This window comes from Sus scrofa, chromosome 1 (genome assembly GCF_054392235.1).
Source record: "Sus scrofa isolate SSC_HxYL_T2T_F1_AM1 chromosome 1, Sscrofa_HxYL_maternal_Yorkshire_Landrace_v2.0, whole genome shotgun sequence".
Taxonomy (NCBI): Eukaryota; Metazoa; Chordata; class Mammalia; order Artiodactyla; family Suidae; genus Sus; species Sus scrofa.
Window position 1 is genome coordinate 250,877,232 of NC_139383.1, and position 19,810 is coordinate 250,897,041.

The following is a 19,810-nucleotide window of genomic DNA, read 5'->3' on the forward strand; positions in this document are numbered from 1 at the left end:
GGAAGGGAATCTGGGTCTCACGTCATCTTCTGTCCTAACAAGTCTGTGTACAGAAGGACTGGTTAGGCCATGTTATACAAAGGTGAGATAACTTGCTTGGGGTCATACAGTTGGTAAGAGGCACTCTGCCTGACTTCAGAATTTGGGGGAATGGCTACTGTGCCCCACTGCCCACTGGTCTCTCAAAAGCTCCCAGATTTCTCTTTTTTTCTTTCCCCTGCTCACCCTTGCAGCAGTAGTTCTTTGATGCAGCAGCACGGAGTTCCATGGTAATCCAAGGTGTACACTGTGGCTGTGAGTGACCGGTTGGGGCAGGACTGACTCAGGCTATATGGCTGCCTTTAGGGACAGTGGGGACTATGAGCACCAATCCCCAGCCTCAGGCCTCCAAGTGGTCTGGCAGCTCTTGTCACCACTCTCCAGAGAGGAGGCGCGGCAGGTTTCACCCCTAAAGTAAAGTTCCTGCCCCGTGTTGCAGCTGGTCCTTAAAGAATGGGGCGGCCTTTCCTGAGTGAGAGCCGCAGCCTGGGCGAGGATGAGGCATGCTACCCTGGGAAAGTTACCTCACCTTTCTTAGCCCCAGTATTCTCATCTGTAAAGCGGGGAGCATATAAGCAGCTGTCTCACAGGGCTGGTGCGAGGATTAAATGAAGTGATGCAAGTAAAGCACTTAATGACAGTGTCTGCCCACAGCAAACAGTCTGTAAGTAGGAGGAGCCATGACTGCTGTTATTGTGAGCAAGCCATAGCCAGTCACAGGTCACCTGTGTGCAGCACTGCTAGGGAGGGCTGCCGGGCACCTTGGAGGCTCCTGAGAACATCAGTGTGACCCTACAGGAGGCTGACCATGCCAAGCCCCCAAGCACTTAGGAGTCTGAACTCTTATCTTCAGGTCTTTCATCTCTAATTTGATAATTTGGAGATACCTTTATGTTCAACCTAGGATATCGTGAAAAGGTCAGGTTGCATCAGGCCTTCTGGTTAAGAAAGTGAAGAAGTGTGTAGCACCATTTCCATCAATATCTATTTCAAATATGACTACTCCAGTATTAAGAAGTACCCAGCTCTATCTAGAAAACCCTTAGGGTAGAGAGTGGTGCCCTCCCCAAGGGCCCAGGGCCTGGAGGAAGGGGCCTTCCTACCTTCAGGTGCTCCATCTTCTCCTGCTGGCTCAGGAAATCCCTGCTGGCCTCCTCTGGGGGCGTGGGGGACTGGTGAGGGGGATGCATGAAGTCCTGGGTGACCTTCTCAGAGAGCTTGCAGATGACCTGCTGCTTGGCTTGGTTCTTGTCCATGAGCAGCTGCACATGCTGCTGCAGTTCCTGCACCTGCTGCTCCCGCAGGCTTGCCATCTGCAACAGGCTCTCCCGCTCCTGCTCCAGGGCCTCCACCCGCTTGCCCAGCTCTGCGATCTGCCGCACTTTGTGCCGCACTAGCTCCAGCCGGTCCTTGTCCTCAGCTGCTAGGTACGCTCCAGACACCCTCTTCTCCTGCTGGGCAGCCTCCAGCGCCTTGTGAAGGATCTTCACCAGCTCCTGGGAGGGAAAAGGGAAGTGCCTGGTGACTCGGGGAAGGCTGAGTAGGTGTCAGAGGTGAGGCGTACGCTGTCATCAGTTCTCCTAAGAGCCCCGAGAGGTGACTGGCGTCAACCCCTGGGGCATCTTATTCCAGCATCCACATTCTCTCTTTCTGTTTAAAAGAGTTTTAATTGGACACATGGTGCCCCAGCCAAAGACTACATGTATCCCAGCCAAGCTCAGCTAGACGTGGCCAAGTGACTATTCTGCCGAGAAGTGCTGATGGGCCGCTTTTGGGTCATACCTTCAAAACTACTACACACACGGTCCTGCCTCAGTTCCCTTTCCTTCTGGCTGGGAAATAGCAAGAACTAGAGTAGCTGTGTTAGGCTCACAAGCAGAAGCTGCATTTTGAGGATGGCATAGCTGCCTCACCAGCCTGGAACTGAGCACTTATCTCTGGATTCTACACTGTCAGAGAGGAATAAACTTTCAATTTGATTTAGGCCACAGCACTCTAAGGCTTGTTTGTTACAGCAACTGAGTCTGTACCCTGGCCAATACTGTCTGTTTCAGAGTTGGACAATCTGAGGAATTCCAGCAGAGTGGGATTTAATCCCAAGTCATCCAGATGCCGAGCAGCCTGTGCTCAGTCAGTAAAGAAAGCAGGGTTGGCAGTGGCATCGCATGTGGGCATGGCTTCTCTCTCACTCCTGAGGGAGATCACTAATTACTTTCAGTACTCTTTCCTGCTAAGCCTTGTTGAGGCTCAAAATCCTTCTGAACAAGGCATTCAGGCAGTCACTACCAGTTGAGCTGAGGCATCATTAGAGGAGACACGCTGGCAGTTCTTACACCAAGCGACACACTTGGTCTCATTCAACCCATCTGTGCCCACTGCTCAGCCCACCACATGATACCTGCAAGGCTGGTGCAAAGAAATGCAAGGGAGTTCAGAAGCAACAGACTTTGATTTATTCCTTGGCAGGGGCACCTGATTCGTGTGGAAATTCAAGGTTTGGCTCCTTGTACCTTCCAGCTTCCAACCTCCCCAGCACTCAGGGACCTCTTCTGCCCAAAGCAGGGATGTGAATTCATTCAGCAGGATCAGAGTATCAGATGCCAGGGAGCCCACGTGAACCTAAGACCTGGCCATTAGGGCCTTTAGGTCACACTGCCGGGCTCCGTGCCAGTCTCATCCGGAAAAACATGATTTCCTGGATCTGCATTAACTGTATGCATGCCAAAGTAATTAAATGAACGATTGGCTGGATAAGGTTATTGCTAAGAACAATTCCATTTTGGAGAACTGCCCCAAACCACGACTATTTGAGAAGCTAATGACAAAACTAAATTAGCACATGTCTTCTGAAACCTTGGTACTAGTGACTGCCCCTGCTCTTGTTCTCTCTCTTCTATCCATGTATCCAACCTTTATCAAGCACCCGCTCAGTTCCAGATCCCATGCCAGGCCCTGGGACCCAGAAAGGGACCAGTCATAGTTCCCACCTTCAAGGACCAAAAAGGCTGGTGGAAGCAAAAGTGAACCATGGAACAATGTACTGCAAGGGGGGAGCAAGGGTGTTTGTGGGCCCAGGGCAGTGAGCAGTAACTTCTGCCTGGGAGAGAGGGAGGGAAGTCCAGTAAGTACAGTCTATAGAAAGGCAGAGCAGTTTACATTGATCCTAAAGAATGAGGAGGGACAGAGATGGTCAAACAGCAGGTGGGAGGTGAGGGACAGAAAGTGAGAACTGAGGGTTGGGAGGGCTTTCCAGACAGGGCAGAGTCAACTGCTTGAGCAAAGGCTCAAAGGAATGAAAGAACAGGTACGGAGCAGTGGGTCCTGGGTGTGGCAGGAAGGTAGGGTGGAAGGGTGGTTGCAAACCAAACCGGAATGTTTGGAATGAAGTAGTCAGCTTCCCAGGGCTGTGCAGAGAGAGATTAACATTCCTGTGGCTGCAGGATAACTGAGAAGACTAGACCATTTTCTGGGTCAGCTGAGATTTGGAGATTACCTTGGGTAACTGCCTGGTGAAATAACCAACACCTGCCACTGTTCAGACTTGCCCTGGGCTCACAACCAGGTGGGTATCTACTCCCAACTTCAGGAGAGTCAACTCTGAAGCCCATTTCATTACATCAGCTGTCTCCCCACTTCCCACATCTTGGCTCTCAAAATCTAAGACCAAGACACCAGCCCAGGAGGCTGTCCTACCCCAGGATCCCTGCAGCAGAATGAGAAAGGGAGAAAGGAACCCAGGAGCGGGATAGAGCCAGAGCAGGAAGTGTGAGATGAGGAGTGGGACTGGATCATCCATTCGGAAAACCTGGAGGCTGGACGGCCCTGGGAGATGACCTAACCCAGTCACCTCACTGTCACATGGGGAGGTTGAAACTCAAGAATGGAAGAGCGAGGACTAAAAGGACCTGGTCCAGCAGTGGGAAAAACTGTGGCTACAACAGAGGGCTCCCAGCTCTAGTCCTAACATCCTTCACTGCTCCATGATGTGTAGGTAATGGATTTTGCACTGAAATGCTTTTTTCTATTTCTTTAAAAAATGGAACTAACTCATGTTCATAACAACATTACTCACAAAACCCAAGAGGTGGAAACAAACCAAGCATCTGTTGATGGTGAATGGATAAACAAAACATGGCATACAGGGAATGTTATTCCGTCTTAAAAAGGAAGGAAATTCCATCACATGTCATAACACAGATGAACCTTGAGGACATTATGCTAGGTGAAAGAAGCCAGTCCCAAAATGCAAATATACATCAAGCAGAAATAATAAAAAGGAAACCTTGACTATCCCATTTGGAAGCTGCTTTTGTCCTTATGTGATGGCACCTCTCCGGATCAGTCATTATCAAGCAACATTATCACTTGTAAGGGTTCAAGAGTATTCCCTGGACAGACTACCCCAGTTCCCTTCATCCCACCTCCAGGGATGGTTGGTTTCCACTCCCATAGTCATAAGCAATGCCTCAGGACCAAGTTTTAGAAGTAGAAGAGTTGATCAATTGATACTTTCTAATATTTCTATTTTTTTTTTTTTTTTTTTTTTTGGCTTTTTGCCTTCTCTAGGGTTGCTCCCGCGGCATATGGAAGTTCCCAGGTTAGGGTTCCAATCGGAGCTGTAGCCTCTAGCCCACGCCAGAGCCACAGCAACTCAGGATCCAAGCCAAATCTGCGACCTACACCACAGCTCCTGGCAATGCTGGATCCTTAACCCACTGAACAAGACCAGGGATTGAACCCGCACCTCATGGTTCCTAGTCGGATTCATTAACCACTGAGCCACAACGGGAACTCCTTCTAATATTTCTTAATTGACTGTTTGGCCCATCTTAGACATTAATAACTGGTCAGAGGTTGTCATTTTATTAAAAAACTTAAAAGGCAATAAATCATGTATTGAGGATTTGATACCTTTATCACTCACTAAAATCAAGGTGGGTGGGCCCAGAAGTGCTTGTGGAAAGAGCACTGGACTAGATCCAACACTTGCGCTACTGACCCCTCAGGGGCTCAGGGCCAGCTAGATGTGGGTGAAGGAGCACTGGCTTTTGAGTTAGAGACTTGGGTTCCCATTCCAGATCCATGAGGGTGTTATCTAATACAGGGGAGCCTTAGAAGTTCCCGTTGTGGCACAGTGGAAACGAATCCGACTAGGAACCATGAGGTTGTGGGTTCAATCCCTGGTCTCACTCAGTGGGTTGAGGATCTGGCATTGCGTGAGCTGTGGTGTGGGTCGCAGACATGGCTTGGATCCGGCATGGCTGTGGTTGTAGCTCCAATTAGACCCCTGGCCTGGGAATCTCCATATGCCATGGGTGTGGCCCTAAAAAGTAAAAAAAAAAAAAAAAAAAGTAGCGGAGCCTCAGCTTTCTCATATGTAAATGGAGATAATGATCCCTATTCTACTGAGTGTCGCCTAAAGAATGAGAAAGTGTGGCAAGTGTCCTGTCCAAAGCTGAAACAGCCAGGGGCCCTCTCAACCCTCCCTCCGTGACCTCAGGCCCCAGGGGCCTATACTCTGAAGTCTCTGTATGCTGCAGTCTCTGGCTGGGGTTCCAGGGAAGTGAGAGGCTGCACTTTGCTCCCAAGTTTCCTTAGTTCCATGCCTTCACCAGGTAATCCTGAGTGAGCTAAGCTGGCCCCAGCCAGAGCCTGGGAGGGGCTCATCATTCCCGGCAGCCAACAGATGGCCAACATCACCACAAACAACAGCCTTCCATTTGCTGAAGCAGACAGCCTTCAGGCTGAGTGCAGTGCTGTCACCTCTGAAAGCCTGAGTCATCAGGCTAAGCTGCCATCTGGTACGTCTCCTAGAATCCAAGTCTCTTGTGGGGCCAGCGCTACAGGGGCCTGGGATGGATAATGGCTTAAGAGGTATCCAAATCACAGGGAGTGCATTCATTTTTCTGAGGAGTAGATGTAGTGCTTGCGTCTGGTACTAGGCTGTCCCTTGAGACTATGGAGGAGGTGGCCTGGATGTGAAGAGAGTCCTGGACCTTGGAAAGGAGACCAAGGCAGAGCCCTGGCTCTTCCACCTGAGTGACCATGGACAAGTCATTCACCTTCTCTGAGACCCTTGAACATAGTGCAGTGAAACGGGCAGAAGCTCTAGAGGCAGAAAGACCAGAGCCTGAAACCTGGCTTAGCACCCAGGAGGCCTGGGCAGGCAGAACCTCTCAGAACTTCTGATTCTCTATGAGGAAAAGGAGAGGATAACAGCTGTGAAGATTAGAGATGGTGCATGGGAGGTGCCAGCCAGCTCTGTGCTGGAGCCACACTTCACACCAGCAGTTACTTGTGCTCACGTCTCCTCCCTACTGGATGCTGAGGTGCCCAAGGGCAAGGATTTGGCTTAGTGTATGTAACTCTTGGCCCTCCACAGCATCCAACAGAATTTGAGATACAAATTCTTCTTCTTGATTTTTTTTTTTTTTTTTTTGGCTGCACCCACAGCATATGGAGGTTCCCAGGCTAATGGTCAAATTGGAGCTACAGCTGCCAGCCTATACCACAAGCACGACAATACGGGATCTGAGCTGTGTCTGCGACCCACATCACAGCTCATGGCAATGCCGGATCCTTAACCCACTGAGCAAGGCCAGGTATTAAACCCGCATTCTTATGGAATATTAGTTGGGTTTGTAACCTGCTGAGCCACAACGGAACTCCCACATGCAAATTCATAAAAAATCGCTAAAGCTATTGGCTGTGTCCACCTGGCCGGCTGAGTCAGGGCAAGATCCCAGTTCCCATGCCCTCTTGTAGCCTAAGGCCGGAAGGTGGTGCCTTCCCACTGAAGAGACACAGGAGGGCCCCTTGTAAGTAGGGGCCCAGGAAGTCCTGGGGAGTTTCCCAACTGAGAAATTAGACTTAAAAGGTCTCAGCTGGAGAGCTGCTCTCTGACCAGCATTTTTGAGTACCTGGGGTCCCACTGGGTGCCCCAAGATTTTGCCAGCCTCTTCGGTCTTACCTCTGGGCCAAGAGCCAGTCTCTTTTTCTTCTTCCTCCCTTTTGGTTTTGATATTTGTTTTGAAGGTGAAACTCCAGCATTGGTAGGGCTGGGGTCTCCTTTCCTAATGTGGAATGAAGGTTTTCATGGACTCTGCCCACTACTGCTATGTTCCACAAGCATGTTTCCAGGAGCCCCTCAGAAGGGTGCCTCATTCCTTGTAATGCAGGAAGGAATCAATGAGGACGGCAGGGAGTGCCACAGTAACAGCCAAAATCATCAAAGTCTGCATGTCTCAGGCAGCTTCTGGGTGCCAGGCACTGGGCTTTATGAATCCAGACACAGGCCTCTTCAGTAAACATGATTGTACTTCCATTTAAAGAGGAAGAAACTGAGGCTTAGAGAGGTTAAGGAACTTGCTCAGGGCCAGGACCATTTTATTTAAAGGCCTGTGCTCTGAATCACCCACTAGACTGAAGTGCATTTGGAAGATGGGTCGGAGAGCACGCAATCTGCTCATCTCATGAGTCAAAAGCTAAACCCAGGAGTTCCCATCGTGGTGGAGTAGAAACGAATCCGACTAGGAACCATGAGGTTGTGGGCTCGATCCCTGGCCTCACTCAGTGGGTTAAGGATCCAGCGTTGCCGTGAGCTGTGGTGTAGGTCAAAGACGTGGCTCTGATCTGGCGTTGCGGTAGCTCTGGCGAAGGCTGGCAGCAACAGCTCCGATTAGACCCCTAGCCTGGGAACCTCCATATGCCTCAGGTGTGGCCCAAAAAAGACAAAAGACAAAAAAAAGAAGCTAAACCCAGAGACTTGATGTCCCCACCATCTCTGTCCCAGGACAGGGTTGAGATCTGTTGGACAGTGAACTAGTAAGAAAGTCCAGATTTATTAATGCTCAAACAACTTCTTCCTGACATTTTCACTCTGACTGTAGGGGAGTTGTTAATATCCTGGGCCGCCCTTACTAATCTCCAAGAGTTTGTCTCATTACCGAAGAATGGAGAGTCCTCCAGGGCTGCATAGCCATCAGGGGCAAAGTGGAATGAAATCTAGGTCTCCTGGGCCTTTCCACTTCATCTGACAATTCATAATGCCTTAGAAGGAAAGGCCGAATCATGGGAGGCTGCCCACGTTTCCTAGAAAGAAGGAGAGGAAACAGGGAAAAGAGAGGTGGTGTTTACATTCTAGATTTCTCTTCCTTCTAAGATGGGTTTGGGGCTGCGGCTGTACTGGACCAGGGATTGGGAAGCTGCTATAGCTCAGCTTAGTGCCCTCAGCTCTCAGGAGCGGCCAGCAGCCTCAGGGCAGGGACACAAAGGTGACAGGGGGAAAAGAGTGGCAGCCGGGTTGCTAAGTGGCATTGGAGGAGACTTCACATGCTCGAAGACTGTATCCATGTGCTGGATGGAAGGCCTGCAGGGGCAGGGCTGTGTCTTTTCTCATTGTTTGTCCTCCAGCACCTAGAATGCTGCATATCTGTAACAGGGCCTCAAAAAAGATTCAGTGAATAAACAAATGAATTGAGAACACATGAATGAATGAGTTTCCTCCTAGGAGGACAAGAATCACCAGCTGCTTCATTAAATATAACGCCTGCCCTGCCTCTGCCGGTTTCTGTAGTAACTATTTAGGGGCACGAAAGGCAGAGGAGGGGCAAAACTCAGTGGGGAGAGCATTTTTTCTGGACTATATTCTCCAAAAATAGAGCAGAAAGGGAAAGAAGAAATCTATAAAGGGGAGAATATTCAGAAATAGACACAGTACACCCCCCACCTCCCCAGAGAGCAAGAGGAGAAACAAAGCAGAAGGAGACTTAGGGCAGCCAAAGCTCAAGCATGAAAGCTTAGGCCTTCCTCTCAGAGGAAAAAGAGCCTGGGGCCTCAGTGGAGCCCATCACTGGAGCACCACAGGCAGCACCCTCGGGATTTTTGGTAACACCAATCTAGCTTAATCACGTTTACTATGCTCAGGAGAGCCTACAGTCCATGCTGCAGCCATGTGACCCTTACTACGTTATGAGGTCACCCCTGGATGTGAACGTGATTTACTCTCTGGGTTGTAGGATTTAATGATTTTAATGTCTGTGTATGTGTGTAATTTTTTTTTTTTTTTTTTTTTTTTTTTTTTTTTTTTTTTTGTCTTTTGTCCTTTTAGGGCTGCACCCGAGGCATATGGAAGTTCCCAGACTAGGGTCTAATCGGAGCTGTTACTGCTGGCCTACACCACAGCCACAGCAACGCCAGATGTGAGTCACATCTGTGACCTGCACCACAGCTCACAGCAACGCAGAATCCTTAACCCACTGATCGAGGCCAGGGATCGAACCTGCAACCTCATGGTTCTTAGTCAGATTTGTTTCTGCTGCGCCACGACGGGAACTCCAGCTCTTGCTTTTCTTAACTGCTGTCATTAACTTCTATCCCTGTGAAGCCTAAATCTTCCTCCCTGTCACTGCCTCCTGTTGGGCCTGGCTCAGCTCCCAGGCCACACAGACCTGCCTGCCTTCTCTGTCCTGTAACAGTCCTTCAGTGATCGGCACCTGGTCAGATCTGCCAGCTACACCCTGCAGCTGCCAGGTTAAAGATTTCCCCCACACTGTTCCTTCTGTGACCCCTTCCAGGACCCTGCATGCAGATCACCCTCCTCCAAACACTGTCACTCTTTGGGTGTGTGCTCAGATCATGCACAGTCCCCAGGAGAGATCCAAGAGGCCTTGCCCTAGGTGACCTTCTGTCACCTAGTTTGAGTGACAACATGTCCCTACCTGATTAATAGCACAGCATTTCCAGTCACCTGCAGTTTGGCCCTTAAGGACCGCAGGCTGGCTAATGCATTATGTCAAGCTTGTCCCAAGGCTCCAGGCACAGAAGAGTCCACTGGAGCCTGGGGCCTTTTTGGGGACAGAGCTTACCTTCTGAGCCTTTAGCTCCTTGGTGAGCATCAGAACCTGCTGCTCCAAGGCCAGTACTTTCTCATGGGCAGTTCGGTTCCGTGTGAGTCCTTCGGTGAAGAGTGGGAAGGTGTTGTTGTGGCGCTTGGCTTTCTGATTGAGGTTGGCAGTCAGAGAGAACTTGGGTGTAGGCTTGGGAGAATCTCCTGGATCTTCCCCTGCTCGAGAGGAGGAACACAGAGGTTATGATCATGATCAGTGGTCCTTCTCAAACGTGGGCTTGCTTTAGCACCTGGAAAGCTTGGTAAAATGCAGACTGGACCCTACTCCCAGAGCTTTCCATTCAGTAGGCCTGCAGCGGGCCTGAGAATTTGCATTTTTCAAGTTCCTAAGTGATGCTGATACAGCTTGTCCAGGGATCATACTTTGAGAACCACTGGACTATATAAACATTATTTAAGGGGGAGAGAGTGGGAGGGATCGGGAGCTTGGGCTTATCAGACACAACTTAGAATAGATTTACAAGGAGATCCTGCTGAATAGCATTGAGAACTATGTCTAGATACTCATGTTGCAACAGAAGAAAGGGTGGGGGAAAAAATGTAATTGTAATGTAAACATGTAAGGATAACCTGACCCCCTTGCTGTACAGTGGGAAAAGAAAAAAAAAAAAACATTATTTACACTGTGCTGGCCAGTCATTTAGCCCATCCTCTAAACCGTGTCTGTCCCCTAGGCTGAGACCCCAGCCCGCGTGGGCTCTCTCACCCCACCCTGCTGGTGTTTACAAGGTGGCCACTTCCTCAGGCACAGGCCCAGGCAAGATGTCTTTTCTTCTTATTTCGGGATCCCACCTCTACCCTCTGGGCAATTTTCAAAGCAAACAGCTCTGTCCACTGAGAGAAGCACAAAATATCTTTATTCTGCATTCTTGCCTTAGTGAGTAATTTAAACTCTCATTTGATTCTTATTGCAAGCTAAATGAGGAGACATATTTTCCACAGCCAAACAATATCTAAAGGCTGTATCCTTTTATTTCCTCTAGAGTCTGAGGCAGCAACCATGGCCCACAGTCCAGCTGTGGCCCCTGGCCTGTTCTTGTAAATAAAGTTGTTTTTTTTTTTTTTTTTTTTTTTTGTCTTTTTGCCATTTCTTTGGCTGTTCCCGCAGCACATGGAGGTTCCCAGGCTAGGGATCCAATCGGAGCTATAGCTGCTGGCCTACACCAGAGCCACAGCAATGTGGGATCCGAGCCGCGTCTGCAACCTACACCACAGCTCATAACAACGCCAGATCCTTAACCCACTGAGCAAGGGCAGGGATCGAACCCGCAACCTCATGGTTCCTAGTTGGATTCGTTAACCACTGTGCCATGACGGGAACTCCAATAAATAAAGTTTTACTGGAATATAGCCATGCCCATTTACTTGTGCATTGTCTGTACTGCTTTTACTCGACAAAGGCGGAGTCCAATACTGGCAACAGAGATTGCATGTCCCACAATGTCTCCAGTATTTACTCTCTGGCTCTTTATGGAAAATGTGTGCCAACTGGTGCTAAATTTTGTTCTTTTTCTTTTTTGGCCCTGCCTGCAGCAAGTGGAAATTCCCAGGCCAGGGATTGAACCTGAGCTGTTGCAGTGACAACAGCAGGTCTTGTAACTCCCTGTGCCACAAGGGAACTCCACTAAATTTTATTTTTAAATCAAATTCAATGTTAGAGAATCACTCACCCAGACTGTCTTGTCCTGCCCTGCTCCCAGCCTGTGTTTATGGCTCTGCCATCAGCCTGCATCCAGGGATGTGTGATGCTGGAGTATATGGTCAAGGGACCCTGAGATTTTGATCACGTGGCACATATACAACATGTCCGTTATGAGGTCCCAACAGGAGAAATTCTCCTCAGCTCTCAGTGCAAGAAAAAAAGCTTTATTTCTTCCAAGAAAATATGTGTTTAGTCTTATGGACATTGGAAATAATGTAATCACTTGCATTTACCTCTTTGACTTGGCTGCTGAGAAGCTTAGAGCCACATTTTCTGCCCACCTTTGGTATGCTGTAGGATTTTTTCTTGAGTTTATCTAAATTTCCTAGCCTGAATTACTCATTTATCTTCTCCCTAATATACATTTTAATAAATTATACCCAGTCCTTTTGGGACTAAGATGTTAAAAATAAGGATGTGGTATGAGATCCCAGGGGAGGGGACAGGCAGGGCTTGCAGGATGAGCTGAATGACTTAGCACCTTTCTTCTGGGGACTAGGCCAAGAGCCAATCAAATGGTCTGGAACAGATAAAGAACTACTCTAGTGGGTGACAGGAAGTGAAACTCCTTGGCTTTGTTGAGTATAAGAACAGAACGGTCTTGTTCCAGACTTAAATCTGGTCGAGCCAGGTGGAAAGCAGCCTGCAGAGCTCAGAGGAACGCAATGCTTCTTTCTCTTTCCTGCCATGGGGTCTAAGAGAGCACGGAGGCTCCCTGGAGCCCTGCTGGCCTCTGACAACACTACTGTCCACCACCCCAGGGCAGGCAGGGCAGGATCACTATGCCCATCTTACAGTTGGAAAATGAGGTCTAAGACAGTGCCCTAGGATTTCATCAGAGCACCTCAAGGGCTGACTGGGAGAGGAAGGCAAGTCCCCTTCAGTTATTAAATGAGGAGAAAAACAGTATCTACTGCTCAGATTGTTGTAAGGATTAACCAGGTTAATGCAGGTAAAGCGCTTAGTGCACACGGATGAAACTTGAAAAATCCTGCTGAGTAAAAGATGCCAATTACAAAGGACCACACATCGTAGATTCCATTTATATAAAATGCTCAGAATAGGCAAATCTATAGAGGCAGAAAGCAGATTAGTGGTTGCCTCTATAGCTGGAGGGAGATGGAGATTGAGAATGATAGTTGAGGGGTGCAGGGATTCTTCTGGGGTTAATAAAAATATTTTAAAATTGATTTTGTTGATGGTTGCACAACTCTGAATATACTGAAAGCCATTGAAATGTATGCTTCAAAGGAGTTAATTGTACGATATGTGAATTATATCTTAATGAAACTGTTACAAAAAAAAAAAAAAGCTTAGATTAGTTCTGGTATAAATACCAAGTACCTGTTATAAATAAGTGCTAGTTCTATTACTGTTATTGATTCGATACTGTACCGATCTTCTCTTGGGCTGCTCATTGTTAGCTGCAGGGCCTTACTAGGCAGTGCTCTCAAGGGGTGCTTTTTCTAGAGCTGTTGCCCAGTGGTCTCCTTTGCCATAAAACCCCTCAGTGCTGCCCCAGCCAGTTTTCTCCCAACTGTACCTAAGTTAAAATATGTTCTAAGGGCATCAATGCCAGTTTCAAAGATGCTAACCCCCATCCCCCATGGTGTGGTTCACTTACATTTTGTAAAAGAAATAATGGGAATTCCCATTGTGGCTCAGCGGAAATGAACCCGACTAGTATCCATGAGGATGCAGGTTCGATCCCTGGCCTTACTCAGTAGGTTAAGGATCCGGCACTGCTGCGAGCTGTGGTGTAGGTCGCAGACGCGTGACTCAGATCCTGCGCTGCTGTGGCTGTGGTGTAGGCCGGCAGCTGCAGCTCTGATTCAGCCTCTAGCCTGGGAACTTCCACATGCTGCAGGTACTGCCCTAAAAAGAAAAAAAGACAAGAAAAGAAGTGCCATGTCTTAGCTGGGACGAGTACCTTGAGGTCATTTGTTTTGCTTCTTCAGGCAGATCTGACTTTAATCATCCCAGAAAGGCATTTTTATATCCTTTCCTTATAAATTAAAAAAAAATGTAAGAAAGAAAAAGTGAGAGATATTTTCCTTATTACTTCAAGAATCATTGCCTGGTGTTTCAATTTGGGAAGAAGAAAAATGTTCTGGAAATGGATGGTAGTGATGGTTACAAAAGAATGCAAATATACCTAATGCCACTGAACTAACTGTATACCTAAAATTGGTTAAAGTGGTAAATTTTATGTTATGTATTTTTACCACAATTGAAAAGAAAAAAAAAGAATCATTACTACTAGACCATGGAAGCCCAGGAGGAGTGACCCAGAGAGTTCCATCTCTGATACACAAAAGCACAGATGTTGGTTTTGGGAGAGGAGAGTCTCTGAAGGCAACCCAGACCCAGGCAAAAGCTCACCTGGGGCCCTGGGGTCAGGGGGCTGTTCCTCCCTCTGAAGCTCCTCGCTTGGTGAAGAATCTTCTCCTGGGGGTCCCTGGCCTGTTCCTTGGGTTTGCTTGTTGCCCCGGATGTTGTACATTGTATTTCTGAAAGGAAAAGAGAAGATCAGGAGGCTGACAGCCGTCATCTTGTCTCTTGCCCTCCCCGCTGCCACTGTTGGTGCTCAGGCCCTATCCCCACCCTCAGTCATGGCCTGATCAGTTGGCCTGATTCCAGGCACCCCGCAGGATGCCTCACCCTGATTCCCTCACCCTTCTCTTTTTCATTCTTTCATCATACTTTTCACCGTCCATACATAATATTGCCTGTAAACAATATGAGCTTGACTCCTCTGCTTCCAATCCCACTGCTGGACTGTAAGCTCCACAGGGGCAGGGATATTTGTCAGCTTTGCTCACTGAAATGGACTTGACAAACTTTCCTGAAACCTTCATCTGGTCCTAACGACCTGGCTTAAAAATCAGGATAATACTGGCCTTATAGAATAAACTGGAAAGTGTTCTCTCCAATTTTGTGGGGGCGCGGGGGGATTTGTGAACAATGGTATAAAATTCTTCTTTAAACATTTGGTAGAATTCACTAGTGAAGTTACCTGGTCCTAGGTTTGTGTTTGTGTGTGGAGGGAGGGAGTTTTGATAACTAATTCAATCTCTTTACTTGCCACAGGACTATTTAAAATTTCTATTTCTTCTATTTTTTTTTTTTTTTCTTTTCTTTTTAGGACTGTACCTGTGGCATATGGAAGTTCCCAGCTAGGGGTCAAACTGGAGTTGCAGCTACTGGCCTACAATGGCCACAGCAATACAGGATCCGAGCCAGGTCTGGGACCTACACCACAGCTCACAGCAAGGCTGGATCCTTTAACCTACTGAGTGAGGCCAGGGGTCAAACCAACATCCTCATGATTACTAGTCAGGTTCATTACCACTAAGCCAAAATGGGAACTCATTCTATTTCTTCTTGAGTCAGTTTCAGTAATTTATCTTTGTACGAATTTATCCATTTCATCTAAGTTATTTAATTTGATGGCATATAATTGTTCATGGTATTCCCTTATAAATCTTTTTTTCTTTTTTTTTGACTGCACTCGTGGCATGTGGAAGATCCTGGGTCAGGGACTGAACCCATGTCACAGTTGCAGCCTTTGCCACAGCCTGTGCCACAGCTGCAGCAACACTGGATCCTTAACCTACTGTGCCACAATGGAACTTACTATACATCTTTTTATTTCTGTAAGGCTGGTAGTAATGTCCCCTCTTTTGTTCCTGACTTTAGTCATTTCAGTCTGCTTTCTTTTCCTGGTCTTTCTAGCTAAAGGTTTGCCAATTTTGTTAATCTTCCCAAAGAACTATTATTTGATCTTATTTTTAAAATAAAGTCCAGTTTTTTGGTATATTTGGGTCCAGAATAGGACCCAAAAGAATAAGTCTGTACTTTACCTGAGAATACAGCTGACTGAGGGAAGGTAAGGTTAATCAATTAAATTAAGAACAGAGAATAAATTAGAATCAGCACTCCCAACACCTAACCTTGAATAAGGAACCCCTGACTCAGCATGGGAGTCATGGTCATAAAGACATGTTCTGGAAGGATAGATAACCATGGGCAAGCCATTTATTCTCTCTGAGCCTGGATTTTCCCATCTGCAATGGGATGAGAAACATATCCACAACAAACAATGGCCGGGTGCTTGCATGGGCCAAGTCCAAGCTGAACACTAGTAATTCAACTCATGTAGACCTCACCCACGTGCATTCAACTCATTTACTCCTCACAATGCCCACTGAAGGAAGTACTATTATAATTTCCACTGTACCGAGAGAACTGAGATTCTGAAAGGCCAAGAAACCAAAGCCATAGAGCGAGTAAGTGGTGGGGCTGAGCCACAGACTTGGCTGTCTAACCCATGGCCTGAGAATTTAACATTAGATACCATTTCACATTTGTCTGGACAAATCAGTAAGAGTGTAAAGCACCTAGCATAGTGTCCTTCCTCGAGTATGACCTGGGCTTGCAGAAGACCCAAGAGCAAGCTCCAAGACCAGCCAGGAGAGGAGGGCAGCCTTGTTCCTTCCAGGGGTGTCAGCAACCAGGACACTTGCAACACTGCCTAGAATTTTCTGTGGGTTATTACTTGGAAACTTCCTTCCTTTCTTGGTCTCTGCTTGTTCTCTGTTCCACTTCTGCGGTTTGGTGGCCGTCATTAGGCATGAATCTTGGTGAGACTGCCCTAGACACACACTTGCTGGGTGGCTGGGCTTCTCAGGTCCTCTTCCCACAGCAGGCTCCCCACGCACCCAGTTTCCTCCAGCTCCTCCAAAGGGAAGATCCCCTGCAGGGTGCCCTCCTTGTTTGTCCACTTACCCTGAGGGGCTCAACCATGCCCCTAACCCCCGAGTCTCTCTCTTCAGTTCACAACTGTCTCCTGAGTTCCAGAGGACACTCATCATATTTTTTTCTAAAAACCTACTTCTCTTCTGGGAACAGTATCACTTTCCTACTAGTTATCCAAGCAAATTCAAACACAGAAGCTGACAGAGAGAAATGGTATGCCTGAGTCACTCACACAGAATCAGGGGTCTCTAATCCAAGTCCAGTGAAAAATCTATTCTGCTTTCTAAGAGGTCCCAGTGTGTCTGAAGCTCACATAGAAAATAAGCACCCAAACAGGATCAGTAGTGGGTATAGTCTGATTCCTCAAAGCTTCCATTCCTTCAATAAGAGCAATAATAATAGCAGCAGGTAATATTTATGTGCTTATGGATCCCTCAGCACAGTTCTAAAGCAGTTTACGTGTATTAACCCATTACAGCCCACTTCACACCTTCAACACAAAACACTAATTTTGTAAGCAAGCACTGTTGTATTTACATTTACTGGCAATGAAAGTGAAACAAAGAAATCAAACAACTTGCAAAGGGCAGCACAGCCCATTACTCGTGGAGCCAGGATACAAATCCAGGAAGTTTGGCCCCAAAGCCCAGGCCATAGTGCTATCTTCTTAGCAACTATTTAAAACAAAGCCTGCCAGTGGGAAATTGTATATATCATACATTATTAAATCAAAAAGAAGCTGACGTGATCAATGTACAATAAATTACACATGTTGAAAGTGAATAATTTGGTATGTTTGATATATGTAGACATTTGTGAAGTCATCACTTCATTCCACTGAATATGATCTCAATTATGCATATATGTATATAGAAAATGTGAGGAAAGATATACACTGCATGAAAAGAATGCTTGTCTGGGTAAAGGGACTATGGGTACTTTTCAATTTATACCTTTCTAGATGTTTCTAATTTTCTACAAAGAACAAGTGAGTACTACTTTACAAATCAGAACAACACATGTAGCTTTTTATTTTATTTTGTTTTTTTAATGGCTGCATTGGTGGCATATGGAAGTTTCCTGGCCAGGGATCTGAACTGCAGCTGCAACCTACGCCATAGCTCTGGCAATGCCAGATCCTTTACCCACTGTATCAAGCTGGGGATGGAACCTGCTACTCCCCAGTGACCTGAGCCACTGCAGTTGGATTCTTAACCCAATATGCCACAGCAGGAACTCCACAAATGTACTATTTTTAAGTAATGATGTGATACATTAAAAATAAAGCCCCTAACCCCTACCCAGACCCATCTCCCTGCAGGGAATCAAGCCAGATCACTCTTAAGTCCAAAGAAGGGTTGCCTGCAGCTTGGCTGGCCTCTCAGCTTTAGGGCACTTACTGTATTTCAGTTCCCAGGTGCTTGATGGAAATATTCTGAAGGGCCAAGGGCATAGAAGGGACAGGCTGCAAGGCAGCTGCCATGCCCACAAGCCCAGGGGGTGTTTTCACGGGACACAGGAACTCCTCCAGCTCCGTCTCCTCTTGCTCTGGGGAACAAAAAAAAAAAAAAAAAAAAAAAAAGGGAAAGCATCCACTAGGGTTACTGCAATTAGAAAGACTAGACAGTGGGTGCTATGGACTCAGCTCCCTCTGAGAGCAGGCAGAGGTCTATTAGTGGCAGAGCAAGCCTTCCTTCTAGGTTAACAGCAGCCAAAGAGTCAGGCTTTTCTCCAAATATTCTGCAACCAGTAAAATGATGCATCTTGCTGGGAAAGCCTTCCTGGACACCCCCTCAAAAATTTACAGAACTGCAGACAAAGCTTTATGAGCCAAGAGGTTCACCCTGGCAGTGTTTAGCCTCAAGATCTGGGGAAAGGCTAAATAAATCATGATGCCTTCAGGCAATGGAATATTACTCAACCATTTAAAACAATGCTAATGAAGAATTCTTAAGAATATGAGAATGTCTGTGAGATATAATATTAAGTGGAAAAAGGGAGCTAAAAATTGGGATTATAGTATACCCTCAATTGTATAGGAACAGTCTCAAAGAAATACATTCTGTAATCTTAACAGTGGTCAGAATTGAATGATGGGATTAGAAGTGGGCAGGTTATGCTCATTGTAATTTTTCCCTCAAATTTTCTACAGTAAACATGGATTATATTTATAAACAGAAAAAAATATACATTCATCAAAAGTAGATGTTTATAAAGAGATTTTATAACCCAGGGAAATTTTAGGGTCACAATACTGAGTGCCAAAAAGCAAAGTAGGGTGTTTTGTATTGTTATATGATCTGAAATAAGTTTATTTATTTATTTATTTTGTCTTTTTAGGGCCGCACCTGAGGCATATGGAGATCCCCAGGCTACGGGTAGAATCGGAGTTGTAGCCGCGGCCCACACCAGAGCCATAGTAACTCAGGATCTGAGCCACGTCTGCAACCTACACCACAACTCACGGCAATGCTGGATCCTTAACCCACTGAACAAGGCCAGGGATCAAACCTGCAACCTCGTGGTTCCTAGTCGGATTCCTTTCTGCTGTGCCACAATGGGAACTCCTGAAATATGTTTAAATAAAAAGCAGATGGGGCTCATGACATAATGTTAACACTGGCTGTCTCTGGGTGATAGGATTATGGCTATTTTTCTTCCAGCTTTCTATGTTTCTCAAATGTTCTGCTTCCTTCAAAACGTTTAATGTTAAGGAGGGTTCCAAGGAAACATTATTTGGGGTATAAAAGAGAGGGAGGCACAATATTTAGGTCAATTTTGAGTGTTACAAAAAAGTGGGAGAGAACTAAGGCCACTTATGGGATGGTATGATCTTGATCAGGCAGCCCCTGAGGACAACAGGGCAGCAGACACCTTTCACCTGGAGCCTGCTTACTGAGAGGGTGAAAAATGTAGGGGTAGAGGAAATTTACTTTTGCACTACATCTGCAAAAAGGGTGTGGGTGCAAAAACATAAAACACAGGCACACCTCAGAGATAATGGGTTCGGTTCTAGATAGATGCTACTGTAGTAAACAGAACTGATGAACCAGGCTCTGCTCTGGGGCCTCTGGGTTCCTCTCCAGCCTAGAGAAATGCTCTCAGAGAAGTGATCACACTAATAATTTTCAGCATTTACTTGTGATTCTCCTTTTGCCTGAGCTGTAGGAGCTGCCCCATCACCAAGAGGGAAAAATCGTCGCTCAATGAAAAGTGCCTCGGCCAGAGAGTTGCTGCTTCCCCAAAGGGCCCTGGATACATGATCAGCTGACCCAAAGCCTGAGTGGAGCTGGGGGTAGAGTAAGTCTACAGACTAAGGTTCAAACTTCAGGCTGATGTTTTCTTGCTGTGTGACCTTGGACAGGTCTCTTGACCTCTTCGAACCTCAGTTTCTGCAAAATGAG

General features: G+C 46.8%; 1 protein-coding gene across 5 annotated transcripts in view; it reads right to left on the reverse strand.

The window, feature by feature from the left end:
- Positions 1 to 19,810, reverse strand: part of TBC1D2 (TBC1 domain family member 2) — a 46,848-nt gene that overhangs the window by 19,010 nt on the left and 8,028 nt on the right. For 3 of the 5 annotated variants that reach the window (XM_084990771.1, XM_084990763.1, XM_084990779.1), the window contains 3 exons: positions 14,031 to 14,158; positions 9,906 to 10,102; positions 1,143 to 1,535 (listed from right to left, as the gene is read on the reverse strand). In XM_084990771.1, the coding sequence (XP_084846897.1) occupies positions 1,143 to 1,535; positions 9,906 to 10,102; positions 14,031 to 14,151 (711 nt within the window). In that variant the 5' untranslated portion in view covers positions 14,152 to 14,158. Of the gene's footprint in view, positions 1 to 1,142; positions 1,536 to 9,905; positions 10,103 to 14,030; positions 14,159 to 17,806; positions 17,955 to 19,810 lie in introns of those variants that run through there. The other 2 variants (XM_021066519.2, XM_084990784.1) reach the window with 2 other exon arrangements.